Raw genomic sequence first — 22021 nt, forward strand, 5'->3', positions numbered from 1 at the left:
TTCTTTGTTTATTTGTTTTTGGTTTTGCTGGGACTGTTGACCCGCTGATAGTTCATATGTACAGATGTTGTTGGTCTGCTGTGACCTAGATACATGGGCACCAGCTTATTTCATATATGAAAATCAATCTGATATGATGCCAAAATCTTTCCCATTTGCTCTGTAGGCTAAAAGGCAGGTCATGCATTCCTTTTCAAAATTAATTATCATACAGTGTCCAAACCAAAGTGAAGTACTTGAGAATTGTGAAGATTCCTCAGGAGAGTAATTTGAGACATGCTAAATCAAGGTGCTAAATCAAGGTATAACTTGCTTCCCATGAATAGAGAAGGAACAAAGTTCTTCATTTGATTGTAAAAGTGTTATCAGGAGACTCTGGCATAATGGAAAGTCTTTTGCTTTATTTAGCAAATTTAAGCAACCTGGCAAATTGGTGGACTCACAGTCCAGACCTTCTTCAATAGTAACCACCAGAGCTACCTGGGATAGCAACTGGCTAAGGGATGTCCAACACCCCCTCTGCTCCTGAAATTGGTTTCAGTCAGCCCAGACATGGTTCTGTAACACTTGGCAGCATATAGCTCAGGAAGAGGAGAAAGAAGGGATTGGGAGGCAGGAACTGTGTGATCACCGAAGGATGAGTTTATGTCTTCTGGTCAAAAGAAAGCTTGTCAGCATGCTGCAGTTTCTCCAATTTTTCTTGCACAGTGTATTGTGTTCTGCCTCATTCATTATGTGTGAGGTAGTGATTAAATATGATCATTAAAATTCTTCTGAGAAAATGGATAGGATTCAATGTAGTCAAGACATTTGGAACTTGGTTCTAGTCAGGAGCTCCTTTCCATCTTTCATTGTATCCACTGGAAAAATCTGTTGCCCCCCTCCCCTCCCTGCCCGGAGGGGAAAAAAAAAAGAAAAAAAAAGAATTTGCAGGAGCTGCTGTGATATGCAAATTAAATAGTGCATATATATATATATAAAATTTATTCCTAAGGTGGAAAGGAGAAAGGGGGACACAGTGCAATTTGAGTATCAAAAATATGTACTGAATCAGGTAAGGATCATACTTTGGTAATAAATACTCCAGGGTATATTCTCAAAGTGAAACTCCATGGATATTGAATTCTTATCTATACTAGAGGAAGTTATGCGTAACATTCTGCATCTTAGGGGCATGTCATGAAAATAAGTATGCTACTGAATTCTTTTAAATGAGTCTAAATATGCATTTTCTGTTAGGGAACAGGGAACTACAGTTCAAAAATACTAAAGCCAGTAATCAGCAGAAGCAAAAAAATTCAAAGTTCAGGCTGACATCCCAAAGAATAAATCTTTCATTGGGGCCACTTTTATGATATGGGGTTTTGCCCTCCCTCTCCTTGGTCTAATCCTGTGTGAACCAGCAGCATCTAAAGACTGCTCAGCATCACACACTGGTATGAGGGCCGTGATAAATCACATGAATTTTCCAGGTTCCTGTGGGTGAACTCACAAGTCTCAGAAGCCCCTGACACAGTTGACTATCCACATTGAACAGTGATCCATGATTTTGAACTCTCTCTTGTCTGTGTTGGAGTGTTTGCTTGCACTTCAGGCCTCTGGTTCAGCAGAAAAATCATGCAAAGAAGCTTATCCTGCACTGTATGCATTCATTAGCCGAACAGTGTCCAGGGTTTCAGTCTTCATTTCCCCATTGCTATGCTCTGCCCTTTGAAATGGGTTCCCATAAATGGGGTTTGATGGGGAGCAGCCATGCAAGCTTCTGCCAGAGCACCTGCAACATATCATCAGTGGAGGAGCTGGGCAAAGCACCGCCTTTTGATGTTGTTTCTCAGTGAGTGGCTTAGACAAATTTCCTTCTAGCATGAATGCTGTTACTTCAAATGACTATTCTCCAGCCTCTGCAAATATCATCTGTGGACAACAAATTTTAGTGTTTGATATGAAAACATATGAGGCCTGTTATATCCTTAATTAAATTTATTTTCTGAAAGTAGAAGCTGTGCCTTGTTTTCTAAATACAATAAGTAATGAACCAAGACCATTTTTTTATATTCTAATCTATAAATGTTTTGCTGTATCCTTGCCTAGCATTTTGCTTTTCCTTGCCAAGGCTTATCTGTGGAAGAGATCTTACATGCTGTAATTGTTGTCACCCCTTGCACAGTTACAAAAAAGTGAAGTAGACATTTAATATCCATGTCAGTGACTCACTGCTGATGTCAAAGAGCAGAGATTTTAATTACAGCTTTGTAATACTTCAGTAAATGCATAACCTGATCTCAATCTTTTGATAATGCTTTAATGGAACAAAATCACAAATAAAATTAAAGTACTTAAAAGAAGAAGCTAGGAAATGTAAAATCAGTTCATAGTGTCCATATAAGAATTTTCTAACTTTCCAATTTAAAATGTCCCTGAGAATCATACTAATATGGTTAGTGTATGATTTTAATTGAAGTAGGTTAGACTGCAAAAACCAGAGTATTCTTTCTGTGTGGTTAGGTATCTCAATGCTTGCTGATACAAAGATTTTCCATGGTAAAATCAAGGAAAGGAAATGTAAAGGAGTTGCAAGAGGATTATTATAAAAAGGTTTCTGTCTACAATAAATAAATAAATAAATAAATAAATAAAATCCACCACCACCAACAACAAAACAGTGCAATTCTGTAAGCAAACAGTGCAATTCTGAAAGAACTCAAACACATGTATTGAGAATGTCACAGAGGTTTCACTTCACTTGGCTGTTAGATCGAACATGTAAGCAACTTCACCTCCTGTGCCTGACAGACTTGCTGGTGGGGGGTCTATGGTTCCTGATGCACCACAGTGATGTTTCAGTGTGAATCTCTGGGAATTTGGGTGATAGCATATCCCAAAGGCATAGTAGTGCCATATCCTTCCAGGTATATCCAGCCTCTGGGTTTGCTTTAAAAAGTACTGTTACTGAAATAAATAAATAAAAGTATGCATTTTAAAAGAAAGGTAGGGTTTTTTTCATTATCAATGTTTTTTATGATTTTTTCTATTAATCTTATTTGTGTGTGTTTCTAACTGCAACAGTGAGTGCAAAAGGTGTGACCTAGATGACACTATGCCCGACTAATTTTAGATGGGATTTTATTCAGTATTTATTGTTACCATTACTAAATGCTTCTTATTAGAAAGAGAAAAGTTGGCACCAGATTAGAAATGGTAATTCAATTTGAGGATGACTTCAGGAACATCTTCCCATATTAATTTTATCTAGCTTTTCCATTTATTTTAGAAATAACGCGAGTGGAATTGGCATGTTGCAATGAAGAATTGCTTCCCATTGCTCTACAAATGCTGATACAAACCTCAACATTTATGGAAAACAAATATTGAGATGAAGTCAAGACATTTATTTTCTAAGCAGGAGATGTTGATTCTCTGACAACACTATATTGCACAGCCTTTATTTCTATTATGCCAAATGATTGATGTGGATTTAATCATTAGTTTGATGGCTGTTTTGCTCAGTGGAGAGGCAGTTGAGCATTTCATCATTATTAGTGAGCTGCATTTTGATTTTTCTATAAGACACTGCTAGCCTCAATTCATCCCAGGTGGAAATCCAGTTTCATTGTGCCCATTGTTTGCTTTGTGACCAAGCCAAGAACAATTTGCATACAAAATACAGTGAATATTTGTGTTGATTTTTTAAGCAGGAATATGTTTTTGATGAAGGTCTCCATATACGTGCTTCATCCTTTAAAAAATGAAGAATAATAAAGAGTGGTACCATTTGTGAGTAAACTAAACATGAAAGAATATATATATACGTAAGTATGTATATACACACATGCATACCTGTATATGTATATATGTTTATATATAGGAGTCTGGAAATGATTTCAGTTGTTAGGATTTAGAATGGAAGAAAGAAACCAAGTCAGAAAATATTTTGAATGTTTAAGGGAGCCAACGCAGCAGATGGAAATTACAAACAAATGTGAGAGAAATGCAGAATGTTGAAAAGCTATTGGTGTCTGTGTGTTTTTCAATGTAGTCAGCAGAGAATCAGAAGCTGGGGACAGTAACAGGCTGGTGTCTTTCCCCGGTCAGAACTTTGTCCCTGAGAGCTGCTAACATCAATTACTGAAGGAGGACATTCAAGAGAACATTTCTGTAACAATTACGGAGTAGTTTCTCCAGATGGAGAATACATTTTGTCCATCTCCTGGGGTGCTTTCTACTCTGAGGAGGAGAAATGTGTGTAATAAACGATAAGGAATAGCTGTCCAGTGCCGATACTAAGCACAAACTCCTTGAATGGTCTCTCTGTGTTGCCTTTGTGCTGTGAAGTTTCACCACTAAAACAGGGAATAATGCAGAATTTCACTGGTGAACTAAAGTAAAATAGTCTTTGTTGTTTGGAAGCATGATTTAGTTCTGTCTTGTTTGTCTATTCAAGAGCACAGAGATTTACATCTTTATGTGGAAATGTTTATCCTTTCTATGAAGTGAAGATTCTCATTAGACACGTCAGATTCTTTTGATAGTCTTGTTGTTTATTTTGAATGAGATTTTATGGTTACGTTTTTCAGCTTTGTCTTCCATAACTTTAAGACTTCTTGTGCTAGATTCTTAAGATTTTGGCTTTTCTCACCTGCTCTGTTCAAACAAACAAGTGGGATACAGTGGAATGGATTTGGTTATTTACTTCTGTTCCCGATTAGATGATGCTCCTTAGGAAAAGTGACAGTGGCAGAGCTCCATGGAGGAATTGGGATTGGACATTCCACTTGTAGGTGAATGAGAACGTTCAAAGGGGAGCAGCTTTGAGGTACTACAAGTAGAAGGAATTTTGCAAGCAGAGGTGGAAATGTGCCACTTGGAAACTGCACTGGGGAGCAGTATCCAGTGATGAACAGGTTTCAAAGGAGGTCTGAGCAGAGCTTACTGCCACTTGGAATAAGTCATTGAGGAACTCTAACCCTTCTCCAAAGGCTCTGGAAGTAAGGGGAGGGTGTTTAAACACTTTTAAGTTCTCTTCCACCTAGCCTCAATTTTCTTTGAGGTTTTTCTGCTTTATAGTTAAGTATCCTTGTTTATATTTTAATAAAAACTGCCTTTTTTGAGCTAAAAAGCCTTTTATTCTTCTTTGGATCATTCTATACAAAGGAAGGTCAAAACAGATTGTGTCAAAGCTCACAACTTGAAGTGCTGTCGTACAGCACTATCCAGATTTCCTTGCCATTACATTTTCACTGTGTGCAGTGCCTTTGCTCTTCCATTCCCAGAGCCCAAATCTCTGTGCAGAGCTGAGCTGCAGTAGAGAGGTTATCCCCAGCAGAAGAACAGAGGGCAGAGCCAAATGGTAGGACATTTTTACAGAGAGGCAAGTAAATAGATCACAGTACATCTGTGACAGCCTCCTGCCTCAGCATAATTGACAACACACACTGTTTATTTAAAAATAAGCTTTTTTTGCCTGTGTTTCTTGGTAGCAGATGTAGAAGTGCTAACAAGTAAAGTGGCTTTTCATGAACCTGCATCTGTCAGTACGAAGGAGCCTGTTTTGTGTTCCCTAGGCCCAGAATACCTCTGAAAAGCACATCATGTTTTCATCCAACTGTGCTGCCAGGCACAGAGCTTTCAGAGTAAGAGGGAACATGTTAACAGTTGAAAAAGATGGTAAAAATGATGGGAAAATTTGTCAGTGATGTGCAATCACTTGGGTCACTAGAGGAAGGACTTCCTAATGCGATGTCATCTGAGCACTGAACTTGCTTAAATCCCATTCCTTGTGTACTGTTTGTTCTCGCCTTGTTCCAGGTTTAAAGTATCCTTCCCACATAGAAATGCTGATTACAAATGTAGGGACACTGATAAAAATCTATGACATATTTATTCTTGCTTTGTTATGGTGTAAGGTCAACATCAGTCCCAACAATGTAAGCATAAGGTATCTTTTTGTCTGCAAATCTAAGAATGTTTCTATTCTCCTTGTTTTGTGAATTTGCTGATGATTTAAAAGCTTTCTATAGTTAGGTAAATGGCAAGGTTCTCCATTGCTGTGACTTCTTTTGTTCATTGGAGAGTGAGTAACAGCAGAATAGCAACCATCTACTGGGGGAGATTGTCCAGGAGTCTGCTCATTCTCTTCCAGCCATTATTGGCTCTCAGTAGCCTTTTTTAAAATCTATTGAGCTTATTCCAGCAATGACCTTGTCTAATCATATTGATTGTTACTAACTGAAGGCTAATTAGGAAGCAAGTTGCTATGGTAATTCTTGAGTCATATATATAAAGAGAAAATACAACTAAAACCACTGGTGCATGGTGACTATTAACATAGTTAAACAAATTAAAAAATATAATTCATTCAGATTAATTCTGGCATTCAAATGAAGGTACAGTATGCAACAAGAAAGTTTTTCCCTTGCTACCAAACTTTACTCTTTTGTAGTCATTTTGTTCTTTTATTTGTCTGTTGTGAATTATGCATAATTTTAGGACCAAAGGACAAAGTAGAGTTTGGGTTGTTCTTCCTTGCTCCCCCATCCTTCCTCCCACACAAAATATGTCACAACAAGCTTTCTATGACAGAAGGATGACTCAGGCAAAGGGTAGTAGGACTCGGAACCTCCAGAATTCTAGGTCACTTTTCATATCCGGTCCGTGTATGTGTGATCGATGGTGTATTTTCAAATGGGTAGGTTGGTGGATTGCATACCATGAAATGCCGATCTCAGATTGTACCCTCAGGAGATGTGATTCATTACAAGGTGTGGCTGTTGCAGCCAGCTTTAATCAAAAGCCTCCTTTGGCCAAGTTTTGAAATGTCTCTGCAAAAGAGCTGGTCACTCAGTGGGTGACCAAGCTCCACTGTGGGACACTGTGGGAAGGTTGGATTATTTCAGCTGTGCTGTGGCTCATTTTTGGATGGATGGAGGATTTCACCAGTCATATCTAATAAAGTCTTTCCATCTTACTTCTAACTAAATGTGACCCAAAGGAAAACCAAGAGCTTTCTTCCCAATTTAATGGGAGTTCTCTTTCTCCTCGTATGGCACCTTACTCACCAGTCATGTCACGCACAACATTTAACTCTCCTAGTGAGTCTTCATCTCCATCTGCAGATCTTTAAGGAGAGGGAAAATAAAAGAGCATGCACCTGTTGCTACTCTTCTGGACCATTTGAATGAGGAGGCAAAACATATCTAGGAGAATCACTGAACTGGATGGGATATAGGAGTGTACTGAGTTCAGGTAGTACCCGAGTGAGTGTGAGTTTCTCAGCCTCTCTCAGTCTCCACTATATGACTTTACCAGCAGCTAAAGAAAAAAGTGAGCAGAAGTGTTAGCATGAAACTATCTGTAGGTCTCATAAATTAATCTCTTTTGTTAGTTGGGACTTGTGTGTTTATAGAGTTGTATTCATTTAACTGAAACTGAGATATAAAATTGATGACTATGAAGTGTATGCCACCTAAACAAAAGAAAAGGAGAGAGAGAGAGAGTAGAAGCTTATTGATTACGATCAACTAAATCTGAATAAAACTACACTAACAGTGAAATGAAAGCATATAATTGGAGGTTTTGCATGGTCCTTCAGTTAAATAGGTGCCACTGTAGAAATAAGTCCTGAGCCTACCATTTTGAAGTACTCACTTCATTCTACCAGCAGTTTAACGCACAGGGATGCCACAAGTTAAAAGCCTGTGTACTTACCTGCTACTTAATCCATCCAAACCAAAGGCTACTAGCTGAGAATGGGAAACAAGGGATTCACCTGGGAAATCTTTTCCCTTCCATGTCTCTTAACCAGAGAAATCTTGCAGAGGTATCTTCAAACTAGTAGAAATAATATAATGAAACTACGCTGCCTTGACTGTCAAATTATTCTGTGTAGAAAAACAAAGTATTTGTTATTCTTGATGTTTGCTTTCTGTTTATTGTACATTCCTGCATGTAAGAAAAATACAATCCTCCCCAGGGATCCACTCTAAATCCTTAGGGCTTTGGGTAACTTCAAGATAGAGAATATTTCAGAGGGAGATCTGATGATGTTCCATAATATGCGTTATATTTGTTTCCTCATTTTCTTGTGAAAACAAGCTGCTCTAGACTCAAAATGCATGTTGTTGTTTTTTTTTTTAGTATGACGAAAAAGCACTATAGTACTTACCTTATTGTTTTTAATTTGGTATTTAACATACACAAAACATTCATTTAAATCTGAAAGCTAAATTGTTCTCAGAGGATTGCTTTCAAGTGTCTTCACTTCTGTGTCTCTTTGTGTATTGAGCTGTGTGGTTTCTAGAGACAATACTTATTTTAAATTACAGAAAAATTATACAGCTCTCTAAAATTTAGAATGTTAATGTAAATACAGATCCAATATATTAAAATCAATGGATTTCCATGCCTTCTACAGTAAAGTGTGAAATCTTCTTCAGTCTCAACCAAAGCAATGATAGTAATCAGAAATCATGCACTTCATTTTCCTTTTTTTTTATTTTTTTAATTGTATTTCATCAACACAATTTTTCCAAATGGTATTTTTTGTGGTTTGGGACATCTTCTGCTTTATCTTTTTTTTTTTTTTTTTTCCCTCCCTTATCAGTAATTTATTTTTTTTTTAATGCTTTACTGGAAACAAGAAAGGTTTTGCCAGGCTTGTGTGGTGTGAGTACACTGCAAGTCCCAGTTTGTTTACACTGTTACAGGAAGCCAGACAGAAAAATGTCATAAGTATATGCAGTGGAGTACAGCAGGGGAAGAGATACAGCAACTTCCAAGGACAGCATCGTTTCTGTATTCAAACCACATTTCTCATTCAGCCTCCTCCATTAAGCTGTGTGGCTAGAGAGGAGTATCCCACTTACTTTTCCCTTGATGAAGGAGGAAAAACTACTTCAGATAAGGTTTTCTGCATCATCTCTATCTTCAACTTCTTTCTGTCTCCAGTTAGCCATGACACAGGAATATGTGGAGAAGAGCTCCCAGGGAGACCAAAGTGGTCTTACCTAGGAGAAACAGATCACTTCCTAGCATCAGGAGTTGCCTTTTCAAAGGTTGCACCTTGTTCCTCTGAAGACTTCTCTGGAGGAATTGGTACTGAAGACTTCTGAAAGGGCTGAGTCTAGCCTGAGGAGCTTCTTTTGAAAGCACTGTAGTTGCAGATGGTAGCAGGAAGCCCTTGTTTGTCTAAACTTTCTCCAAATATGAGGTTACACAGCATAGTTGTGTCACAAACTCTCATAAACAAAGTTCATGAGCATCTTCCCTGTAAATGGAGTTCGATGTGCAGAAAGGCTCCTGCTCACTAATAATAGTGAGTAAGCACCATCATGCAGCTATTATTTTTATTGTTTTTTTGTTTTTGTTTTTGTTTTTAATATTCTGTGTATAAACACACAAATACATACCATACAATATATTAATATATTGGATTTTGGATTTTCAGACAAGTTATATGACATAATTCCTTCCCCCCATGAAGACTTTCGTACCTGTGTGCAGTTTTGCAGTGTTTGCAAGTGAAGAGGATTATTTATGCCGGGGAAATGCAGGTGGAACATGTGATTTTCCTGGGAGCAAAGGTTTCATAGTGGAGATCTGATCAGTTATTTGTCAAATAAGACTCTAGATTTACTGAATCAGGCTCCTCTTTGCTGTCATCAGCTGCTTGGAAAAAAAAAAAAAAAAAAAAAAAAAAGATTAGGGATTGTATGTAATTCCCATTTTTGTATAGTGTGTCATCTGTATGTCTTCCAAGAGAGAACCTGCAGATTTGGGCTTACTGATGATTTTTGTCTGCTTTTGATAGAACAGTTGCCTCAATCAGGTAAGTCATCCTCATTACATGTTCGTTTTGTAAAGGTTTTGACTAAGTAGCTTTTTTTCTGGTGTTCATGTTTTCCATGGTATTCTGTTGCAAAGAGGGGTTTGGATTTAACTTTGGAAGCATAGTAGATCCCTTCACCAAGTAGGTTATATCTGAGTGCACCAATCAAGCAAATATTTATTCAGTAGGGTCTTGGCTGAATCTGGAGCCAAAGCTCAAAAATAAGTTTGTGGGGTCAAGCCTTCATTAGACAGAAAATAGAAGAATAGTAAGTAGTTTTTATGGAAGGAATAAATGAACACAAAGAGAAATTAAGACAGATGGAAATCTCTGTGATAGAAAAATATATTTTGCAGGAATTGTGGAACTCTGACTAAGAGAGGCCTAAATCCCTTCAAGAAGACATTTGGAAGATGTAGTGGATGAAGCAGCTGTAAGATAATGTCTGTATTCATAATTATATTTAACATTAGCCAATCTAAATATCTTTCTAATGATAGGTCAGGGGGATTTATTTTCATTGAAGTGGGTGTAACATACTGCATGATGCTCTGGCAAATATTCAGGGTCTTCTCATAAGACCAAGAACATCTTTATTGCCATAACTGAGGAGTAAGAGTTTCTTTTTACAATTTCCCCCTCTTAGATAAAAAGTTTATTTGTGCATTTGTGAGACACTTGTTATTCTGGATCTCCTCATTTCTGTAAGGCATTGGAGTTAGTAATGAACAGTTCTCCAGGGGCATCTCCTTTGTGTGTCTGCTTGCTTAAAACATTTTAAAACTGGCTGTTAAAGTGTCCAGGCATATCTGCTTCAAGATGGTCTCTTTTGAAAGACTTTGGGTCCTGTAAGCCAAAGTCCAAGACAATATTCCTATTGATATTTCCCTAAAATGAATTTGAACTGTAGTTTGCTACAGGAAGAGTATTGGGGTCAGGCAAGCAGCAGTCTTCTCTGGAGCAAGGCTTCCAGTTTCTTCATTCAGCTGCTTTCCTGGTTGATTATCCCCAGCATAATTTTCTCATCTGCCCAGGTCATTCTCAATAAAACTATTCATCATTAGCTGACTACCAAAGCCAGGAAAGAAGCAATAAAAGATAAGTGGCAATAAACACTGCTAGCCCATTTCCATGGGAGTTATGAGGCAGGCATAATGCTTGTGTCAGCATCTCTGAATGAGGAGGACCCTTTTTCAGCTGAACAACCACCTTCTTTACCACCAGGGTCTCAAGATCCTCTGGGGCCCATCACATCTGAGAAAGAAGTACCACTGTTAGGGTGGGTTCTTATATTTTCAAGGAATCTTTCTGCCTTTCCTATAAGCTTTCACAGTCAATGTAAAACTCTAGTGGCTTCATCACCTTCCCCACAGCAGTTTGGTTGTTGGTCAGCCAGGATGCTGGGGCAACAGGTATATCTATCTGCCCAAGTGGCTGGGCAGCACCAGGGTACAAACATCTTTCTCTGTGCCACCAGCTATGATCGGGAGGACTGAGAGTTTGTGTTTCATCTCCTCCAGAAGAGGTCCAGGCAGGGCCTCTATCTCTCTTTTTAAATGCTTCAGAAAGAGCCTCCCAATATATACGGAGGATCTCGTATGAACATATGAAACCTAAATCTCAACACCTGCATGGGTATTGCTTATTAAGTACTTTTGCTTTATAGCTACTACTCATTATAGCTACTACATTTTCCCTGTAGTTTGCACCTTCCAAAACTGCACACATGGCCACAATAACTCCCAGTCCACTGCAAGCAGAGTCACATCAGCATTCCTCTATTAAGAGCAGCCTGGAACTGCTTACTCAAAAAAAGAAGTGGAGATTTGGAGTTTAATTTTAGACCAAGAGAGCAGCCACAGGGTAGCAGCTCTCCATCCCAGATGTGAAGTAGAGGGTTGGTGGTGCAAGGTCAGCATGTATACTACTGGCTCCAAGCCCTGGAGCCTTCCTTCTGCTGAAGGCTGCCATTTCCTCCAAAGACCTGATCCTGGTTTGTTTGACTTGCAAGGCTTCATTCCTTTTCAGCTTTACTGGCAATAAACTAAAATTAGTATAATACATCCCCTCAGCTCTGGAGTATGAGATATCTATCCCCCCCAAAACTATACTGATTATAAAATCAATTCTTATGATGATGTGGCTTCTGTGGCTGGACTTGGTCATTATCAGCTCCAATTCTGCAGACTAATCACACGCTTTTTCAGACTAGAGAGACCAATTTAATACTGTTACATGGACAATTAATTTAATGCAACCAAACTCTCAAAAGACTTTCATCTGGATTGCTGGCATGATGCTAAAGTACTGATAGAATTAAAAACCCCTTTGCTTCAGTCAGCCATGTGGAAATTTACATTTTATTTTTCCCATGCCTGAACTGATTTACTTGAGAATATGGTGTGGTACCCTTTGGAGAAGGCAGGAAGGCACAGTATTGGCGCCTCCTGATAATCTCCTTCAAAGACTTACATATAGACTATTTTGTTCTAAGTGTGAAATCAGTATTAATACTCAGCTGGCTAAATGGACATTACACTTAGTCAGGTCAGTATGCCGTGTGTGTGTATCTTCAGAAAAGTAAAGAGATGATGAGAAGAGTCAGTGTTTGAATTCATTTTTTGAAATGTCAATAACTACTAAGATATATTAGCCTGTAACTCCCTGGTGTTCAATAAATCATAGTAGGGAGACAAGTTTTTCATGTTCACAAGGACAGTGGCAGAATAAAGTGTCAAGTATCTATTTTTAAAAGGTTAAAATTCTCTAATACTTTTAAGAAAAATAACCTTTCTTTTGTAACCTGTCTAAATCAATGTAGTAGTATTTTGCTGTCACCATAGAGGGAAGTTTTCAAAAGGAGATTCCAGATTGGCCTGGTTTTGATCAGACCAAAACAAATAAGAGCTCCTCTGTCTTCCACACTGAGACTGACATACCAGTGCTGAGTGTCTAATTTTTTATTTCAGACACATCACAAGCTGTTCCCAGGGGTGCTCACCCAATGAATCCTGGGTGGTGGGATTTTCTGTGTGACACCAGCTACTGCTAATTCCTTCTTAAACTTGGCTTAAATTTTTGAATCACTAAAATCTATGAGTAAAACCAACCTGAAAAATTGCCTGATATAACTGCAGAAGTACTCTAAAGAATATGTATATCTAAAGGAAGGAAAAATTAAAATAAAATAAAATAAAATAAAATAAAATAAAATAAAATAAAATAAAATAAAATAAAATGTTGGCTTTCTTACCACCACCACCTTTTCTGTTAAATCAATGCAAAGCTATTGTTTTTTTGTAATATAGAGTGCCAAGGGAGGTCACCGGCACTGGGAAGTGGTACCTGGTACCTGTAGCATCAATGGTTTCCACTTCATGATCTATGTTAAACATCTATCTCTCTCTAGAATCCCAGAGTCACAGAGTCATAGAAAAACTCAAGTTGGAAGGACCCTCAAAAGATCATCAGGTCCAACCTTCCATAAGAAAATGGAGCTCGTCTTAGAAGAGATTACTTAGCACCCCATCCAATTGCATCTTGAAAACCTCCACCACATTCCTGAAGAGGTTGTTCCAGTGATGGATTGTTCTCGCTGTAAAAATTTCTTTCTTCTATCAAGATGAAAGAAAGAAAGAATTGCTTCTCCTGGTGCAATTTGTATCCATTGCCCCTTGACTTATCCATGTGGCTTCTTGTGAAGAGAGACCCCCCACCCACTCTGTAGCCACCAGTTAAGTACTGCAATACTGTGACGAGGTCCCTCCTGAGCCTCCTTTTCTCCAAGGTGAAAAGACCTAACTACTTTAGTCCTTCCATCTTCATAGGACAGGTTCTCCAGCCTTTAGATCATCTTTGTGGCCCTCATTTGGACTCTCTCCAGTCTGTCTGCATCTTTTTTGATTTGTGGGGACCAGAACTGGACACAGTAATCCAGGTGTGGCCTGGCAAGCACTGAGTAGAGAGTGATGACTGCATTTCTGTCTCTGCCAGCACTGTCCCTGTGGATACATACCAAGATCTGATTTACCTTCATTTCTGTAGTGGCACACCCTGTATATGGAAACACACACACATACTTTTTTAAATAACACATTTTCTATTGGGGAAGAAATTGCCCTATCCCTGTCTATGTGCCCCACACTGATCCTGAAAGACATTTTTCTCATAATAGATGAATAAATACCCAGTCTTTTATTCTTACATTAATTTAAAATGTGAGATCACTTGGCAGTGAGACCATTAGTTTGTGAGTTTAGTGTAGTCTTGCTTTCACTGTAAGACTTTGATTGGTTTAAGAGACTTCTTTAGAGGACTGCAAAGAAACTGGCATGAACTATAAATTCCTTGCTAATAGAATTGTTTAAAAGGCCATTTCAATGTATCTCGATTTTTATAGATGGTGCTTGGCATGCAGCTAGCTTGAAGGAGAGTATTTCCTATGCCTCATGCTGGGCTCTGTCGCAGATGTCATCGAAGCTGCAGTACCAGCCCTGCGTGAGGGCAGTTTTTCAGGCAGGTCATCTTCCTCTTCATTTTCCTGCTCTCTCCTTCCTCTGACTATTGCACATTGAAACACTGCACTACAATCAGTTCCTTCTGAACAGATAATAATGATTACTCTTTGCTGTGTTAGCAGCAAACTAAATGATTTTTCTTTGTGTGCTATTGTCACACCTTAAAGTCATCTGTTCTCTTTAAAGAAAAATAAAAAAATAATTATCCTTCATAAAACACTTTTACTGAATTCTCTTCCCTCTTTTAGGTTGTGCTTGGGTAAACAATTTATGCTTTTAAGGATCTCTGTTTATTTCAGTAAAGTTGCGCATGCAGTGGAAACTGAGTTTAGGCAGATGCTTAACCATTTTGCAATATTGGGGTCTTAGTGGGCAGTTTGGGATTTTGGGGGTGGTTGGTTTTTCTCTTTAAGAAATTGCCCCTGATCGTTTCACATACCATATATTCAAAGGCTTGCATGCATCAGGAATTATGCTCAAATTACTGACTGGATTTTCTGTGATAGATAGCACTGGTGCTAATATTATCATTCATTACAGGCAAACAATGTAATAACAGTCCCATCTTTTGTCATGATGACATATAATAAGATCTGCATTATGAGCAATCATCTACTGATGTGTATTTATACTGTAAAACAAATCTCAGGCACAAATACTAGCCAGCAATCTGCTTTTTCTGTTTGTAGCTACTGCTGCAGGTGTTATTTGCTCTCCTCTAGAGAGGATCTGAGTCTGTTGAGTTAGTTGTTTGGTGTGAGCAGCACTGACTTACACTTCCAGTGGCAAAGATACCACTATTGTCCAAGACAGTGTTCTTCAGGATTTTGATGATCAGGGTGTGCATTTGGCACTATTTATGTTTGAATAAATTGTTCACAGAAATCATGCAAACAAAACCCAGACCGGTGCTCATTGTTCACAGCATGTGACTGCTCTCTTAAACTGAATTCTTTCTTTACTTCTCCTTCTTACCTGAATAACAGCCTGTAACAGGTACATGGAGACTCCCAAGGCCAAGAATAGTAATGTCTTCCATTAGAAAAAAAAAAAAAAAACAAAACAAAACAAACAAAAAAAAAGAAAAAAAAAAAAAACTTCCATGCTGGGAAAAAGCTCAGAAGACTGATTCCTACCTGAAGAACTTACTTGTCTTCATGAATGTGAAGGGGGGAGGACATTCATATGGAAACCAAGTCACTCCCCAAATATCTGATCCTCCCTCACACAAGTATTATTTAATTCTTTTATAAACTTAATCTTTTAAAATCAGTTTATAGATTCCTATTCTTACTCCTCTTTCATTCCTTTCTTAAATCTGTATTCTCTTAACCTTCCAAAATGTCATGACCTGTTCATGCACTACTTTAATCAGGCCTGTATCTCCCATTTTTCAAACCAAAACAAAGCACATAATTTATCCCAGTCCTAGAAAGCCAAAACACTCTCTTGATGCAGAAACAATCTTTTGTAAGAATTAGATTAAAATGCTTATATTGTCCAGGTTGGTTCATAGTTAGATAATAGACTGAATCATAAAAAATTATTATTCTTGACAGCCTTGAGGAAGAGATCACTACCACATTGTGGTTTCTTAATAAACCTTTTTGTCTGTGTAAGGCCAACAAATCTGTAGCACTTTGCCCTGAGCTATTTTGCGGTGTGAAATCTCTTCTGGCTAAACAGATTTATTTTGGTGTTAAAAGTTTTGCTTTTTCTATGTTGGGTTGTTTGGTTGTATGTTTTTTTTTCAGAAAACTGCTTTTTAGACTGTGGGAAATGCCACAAAAACATCCTTGGTGGAGACTTGTGTGTTCATTCACTATGGTACAGCACAGCAGGGGCAGCACCAGCTCCCTCCACAATGAATGATAACCCTGGGAGCTGGGAGTCATCTCCTATCTCTCCCATGGACTTGCTGCATGAAGCCTTGAAAAAGTCACTTCTCATTTCGTACCCGTTTTCACCACTTCCCTTTGTCTGTTTAGGTGGGAAGCTTTCAAGTGCAGCATACCTTGTGATGGCTGGGTACGTCACATAGCATGAAGGAAACCAGCCGAAGCATTTTGTTGGTGATGAAACCTAACTGATAAAGAGGGGCATGTTCACATGTGAGCTGGTGCTTCAGCACTGTTAAACTCTTTCCCATCACAGAATCACAGAATTTCTAGGTTGGAAGAGACCTCAAGATCATCGAGTCCAACCTCTGACCTAACACTAACAGTCCCCACTAAACCATATCCCTAAGCTCTACACCTAAACGTCTTGTAAAGACTTCCAGGGATGGTGACTCCACCACTTCCCTGGGCAGCCTGTTCCAATGTCTAACAACCCTTTTGGTAAAGAAGTTCTTCCTAAGATCCAACCTAAAAGGTTGGATCATCAAGGTGTGACTACAAATCGCTCCCCTACCAGTAGCCTATTGGTCAGTCCTCATCTACTTTTATTTGCTTATTCTCTAGTTACCAGAGCAGAGAGCTGGATTTCTTCTCTCAAAGCCTTGAGTATACAGAGTTATTAAACTAAAATTTACCAAACCACTGAAGTGTTTTTTAAAGCAGAAAAGGTCAGATGAAAAATTTATCTTCTTTTGCAAGGCTTTTGTTGTCTTAAATGGGTGGGTAATTTGTCAGGTATACTCCAGTTGTTACTTAAAGGTAGTGGAATAATTTTTATATTACTTGTAATAATATTGGCATTTTTTTGACTGTTGACTGTGCATTGAATCGATTGTAACACAATCCATTATTGTACCTCAGACCTATTTGAATCTATTTGCAGCTATCACAATTTCAAAAGAACAAGTTATCCAGGAGCAAGTGATAGCCACTTTACAATCTGACTATTTATTCAAGGTTTAATTCCAAAAATGTGCAAAGTTATATTACCAGAAAAATCCAATAGACCATCACACTATCACCGAGTTATATCTACATTATTATATTTACTATTTACTGATCCCAGCCCGGGAAATAGCATTTTTGCAACATTTACAAAAATGGTCATGTTGAATCTTTTGGCATAGTCATCTTCACCCCAACTTTCCTGGTCATTGTCAGCATAAGGGAAGGAATCAGTATGGGTTGCACTGCAATAATTCCCCCCTTAGTTACCAGGAGAATTCTTGAACTCTGAATTATATTAAAGCCTGAGCTATCTCTTTGCCATCCCATAGATTAAGGAAGCAATGATATATGTCCTCTGGACTAGCAAGAGATGTATTCTGGTGTGTTGATAACAGAAAACTAGCCATTTTTATTCTGCAGTTCTGTGGCTGCAAGTGGGCATTAATCATATATATAAAAGATTAAATAGGGTTTTCTCCAGGGTATGGAAGAGTTCTTAACATCTGTGGTCTCCAGCTTCTGTCAATAAGGATGTGTCTGTTGGTGACTTAATTTTAATCTCTGAAGTTTACATCGGGTCAATATAGCAGCATGTCTTACTTGCTGAGGCTGTGTCATATTTCTTGGGAACTTCATAGCTGTTTTCTCCATTTCAATCACCTTTCATGCCCTATTTTCTGCACTGGGTTAAAAGCTTTCATTAAGTCTCCATCGGTAATTAGTGATGTCAGAGATCCAGTAGCCAGTGGTGGTGCCTTTCAATACACACAGGTTGTGGTGACAGAAGGAGGTGCAAGACTGCTTTTTTAGAAACAGGCTTCAGCCTCAGAAGATGTATTGTTCTGGACTGTCATTGTTTGCCTTTGGTGGCAACTCATAGGCATTTCTGAGGTCTGTTTTGTTATCTGATATCACCTGATTTTTAAAACTGATCTGTAATCTAGGAAGAAGTTCCATGTGAGTTTTTCTCTTGTCCATTCTCTGCTTTCACCCTTTGGCTGAAAGCATTGCTTGAAATATCTTGACTTTTTAATTATTTTTCAGAGAGATCTCACAGAATGATGCCTTGGAGGTCATAGAAGCAAATGTGTTTTCCAACCTTCCCAAACTACATGAAATGTAAGTAATGAGCAATCTAAATTCAAAGAATACAATTATAAAGATGCATTATAGGCAAGTATCAAGGTTTTGCAGTTTGGTTCAGGTAAACTCTGAAGAATCCATAGTAATACAAGAACATTGGAAATCTCCCTCTGTCTTTCCCATGTTCTTATCTAACACTCATTCTTTCCCTGGTCAGTCTGAAACCTATCCTCAAACCACTGCTGATATCAGAAAGCAGTGGGGTCTGCCAGTCTGTGGTAGGCTGCTATTTGGAAGTAGATCTGCTCTCCAAAAAAAAATATATATATATATATATATATATATATATATATATATATATAAAATAATAATCTGTCACAGTATTGTACAGTACCACTACATCCTGGGGCAACCACACATATTTTAGGATGCAAGCACAGACAGTTTAAGATCAATATATTGATGTATTTCTTCTGATGTTTCACTTTCTCTTTGCAGAAGAATTGAGAAGGCCAACAACCTCGTGTACATTGATCAAGATGCCTTCCAGCACCTTCCAAGCCTTAGATATTTGTAAGATTTTTTTGCTTTTTGAAAGTACTATAATCATTTTAAATGATACAGATGTCTTTCCATCCAACCTGTGCTAAGCAATTTGATGATGACAAGGTAATGCCATGTCTTCGCTTCCCCACCCCACACACTAAGTTGTGTATTGTCAATCCACATTTTCATACACAAGCCTGTACGTGGTCCTCAGAAAAGCTGAAGGTAATAATGTCTATGAAGAATCTATGGAGATTCTCCAATGATCTCCACACACTAAATATTTGAGCTTTTCTAAGTAACAAGTGGAAACTGAGTGATGAGAGAAGGATGTGGGAATTTTTTTCATGGCAATGAAAACAGGTCTAGGTGGAAATTCCTCCTGCAAACTTTAGGATAAAAAATCTCTCATCTCTGTTTGCTATGGCTCTGTCTTCTGTTAAACTTCATACACATGGTCTTAAGCATTCAAATTCTCTTTTCTTTAGCAATGACAGTGCTATAGCAATGATTTTCACTAACACTGGATGCGAGATGATTAAAACCTTAGAATGCAAATGTACTGGTGTATGCGATAACTTTATTTTATTAGTCAGCTTCATCAAGAATGCAGTTTGCACAACTGTGGTTGCCACATCTGCTCTCATGGGGTTGCCATCACAATTCAGTGATAATTTAAGCCATCCTTAAAATAAACTACTACCCAAAATATTTTCACAGCTTTTAGCATGTGACCTTAACATGACTAATGACATCTCCTCTGCTATGTATTAAAACCCAAATGAAGTCCAATTAACTCCATTTAGCGGTAATTGTTTTTAATGGCTGTAGCTTAAATAGGCTCCTACAGTGCTCTTTGCTGAACAGCATATATACCAAACAGGATATTATCTGGACTTTCATATGTCCATCCTGCTGAGCACATATACCCAACCTTCTTTTCCTTGCTCACATAAGAAGCTTTGCTGATCACAATATCTACTTTTGAGTAAATAAGTGCTTAATTGTCTGGTTAGCTGCTTCTTAAAGATGGGATAAAATCAGGTCAGTGGTCCAATAAGCATGAGTGTTTCGAGTCTCTGAAAATCACTGGTGTCTGGCAGATTCTGGGCTCAGAAATGGCAAGAGACACTGGCTTGAATTTGAACTTCAAGATTCAAGATTTAAGATTTGGACTTTAAGAGATAAGGTTTATTTAGCGCTATACAATGTATCCCATTTCCTACTGACTCCATTCCTTGTATCCCATTAATTAGGTAGTTTATTGGCATTACTGATGTTTTCCACTGGTCCCTCCTTTCTCTGTTTTTCATAGAAAGCTTTTCCAGAAACACAATGATTTGGTGACTAGAAAATTTCTTCAGATTTAATCCATGGCCATTTAATTCAAGTTCATTTTCATTCCAAAACTTTTCTCTAATTTAAATAGAAAAAATCCATCTTTGGTGTTTAATACACTAATGGATTCATATTTCTTCCACTGTATGTTTTTATTTTATTTTATTTTAGGAGGCAAAAAAAGACTCTTGCAAGACTGTGAATAATACAAAAGCTGCAGACATCATTGCTTCTAAAGTCTGAACTACTGAATGTGTCTTTCATATTAATGACAAGGTTTGAGGTAGCTGCACCTTTTGCTTTGGTGAAGTGACATCAGTTAACATCACAGGAATATGGTTAAAACACTTTAATCGAGACAGCTTTTCAGCAGTTTCTGAGCTATGTTCCCCACTTAAAAAGGGCAGATGTGTCTGAATTAGTAGAGCAGATACCTGCTGGTAAATTGGCTTACCCTCAGATGCCCTGGTCCCCCAGGGGCATCTCCAGCTGGGGTCCACACCAATTTTCCAAATAGACCACAGTGAGGCAAGAGAGCTGGAGAGGAAGTCATGTACTTGGAGAGGTCCTTGGCCCAATCTTCTGCTGTAGACCTTGCTGTAAGACCTCTGTAATCCTTCCTGGTCTGTCCCACAAAGCAGAATAGCTGACACAGGCACCCCTGAATCTTAGAATAAAGAAGTTTAGTGAGACCCACCTGCAACCAGCACAGAAAAGCAGGGTGCTCTTGTATGTGCACATTGCTTTGAGCTTGTTGTGATTCTTCCTTAAGTTTCCAGCCTCAGTGGCAGGCTGGCAGTGTATGAGACATGTAGTCTGTCTGATTCTTTATGACAGTGCCATGGTTATAACAGAACTGTTAAAATGCAGTTCAGAAAATCTTGCAGGAAAAAAATATATATGTGTGTGTGTGTGTGTGTATGTATTTACTAGACATTTTCAGAAGGAAAATTTAAAAAAAAAAAAAAAAGATTTGAGAAAAATTAATCAGTGTTAATGCATGAGATGGAGGCTAGGCACCATAGTCCATCAGTTTAATGACCTTTGCAACTGTTGCTTCCAAGACTTTATCTGTGCTGCTTCAAAAATAGTCATATAGCCACTAGATCTTATTTATTGGCAGGCAAGAAGCTCTGGCTAACATTGTCAGCCCTCTCATCAGCTTTACGGGCTCGTTATAGCCACTAGCAGTTGAACATGAATATGCTTTTATCTGTGTCAACTTGAGTACAAATACATTTTCCACTCACCCTACTCCCTTTGTCTCCTGCATCATCATTACTAGTATGGCCAAAATACTATGGCAAGAAAAATACTTCTAAAATCCAATGCTGAAATTTCCTAAGCCTTCTAGAAAAATGCAACCTAAACTTTCCTGCCAGTCTTTTAGAAGAGGATATGAAGAGGATTGTTAATTGGTCTTCTTGGATATGTGCCAAAGAGACAGACTGCTTCGAAATGGTAACTTGTTGACCTTTTCATGGGTACAAGATTATTTGTCTGGCTCTCATTAGGGAGAGCTGTGGCATTGTCTGTTTAATAATGCAGTGATGGCTTTTCAAACCTATTTTCTTTCCAAAATTAGTTCTATGTCCTTTGGTTGTTTTTACAGTGCATGCATGGATGTTCTGTATTAAGCAATCTCATCTTAAAATAGAAAGGTTTAAATGTGACACTTTTTTTCAGATCAATTTTAAGGGCATACAGCTAGATTGTTGGTGGGAAGGGAAAGGTAGGCCATGAAAATGTTTTTTATCTCTAAAATATTTTTCATTATGGAGAGAACAGCCCAGCCCCAAAGACTCGCAGATGCTTGTACATGCCTGTCCTTATCTCATGGAGAGCCTGACACATGTATGCCTGGCATG

General features: G+C 38.2%; 1 protein-coding gene across 1 annotated transcript in view; it reads left to right on the forward strand.

The window, feature by feature from the left end:
- Nucleotides 1–22021, forward strand: part of LOC116488050 (follicle-stimulating hormone receptor-like) — an 83915-nt gene that overhangs the window by 38303 nt on the left and 23591 nt on the right. The window contains 2 exon segments of the mRNA XM_032185345.1: nt 18231–18305; nt 18768–18842. Coding sequence (XP_032041236.1) covers nt 18231–18305; nt 18768–18842 — 150 coding nt within the window.

This window comes from Aythya fuligula, chromosome 3 (assembly GCF_009819795.1).
Source record: "Aythya fuligula isolate bAytFul2 chromosome 3, bAytFul2.pri, whole genome shotgun sequence".
Taxonomy (NCBI): domain Eukaryota; kingdom Metazoa; phylum Chordata; class Aves; order Anseriformes; family Anatidae; genus Aythya; species Aythya fuligula.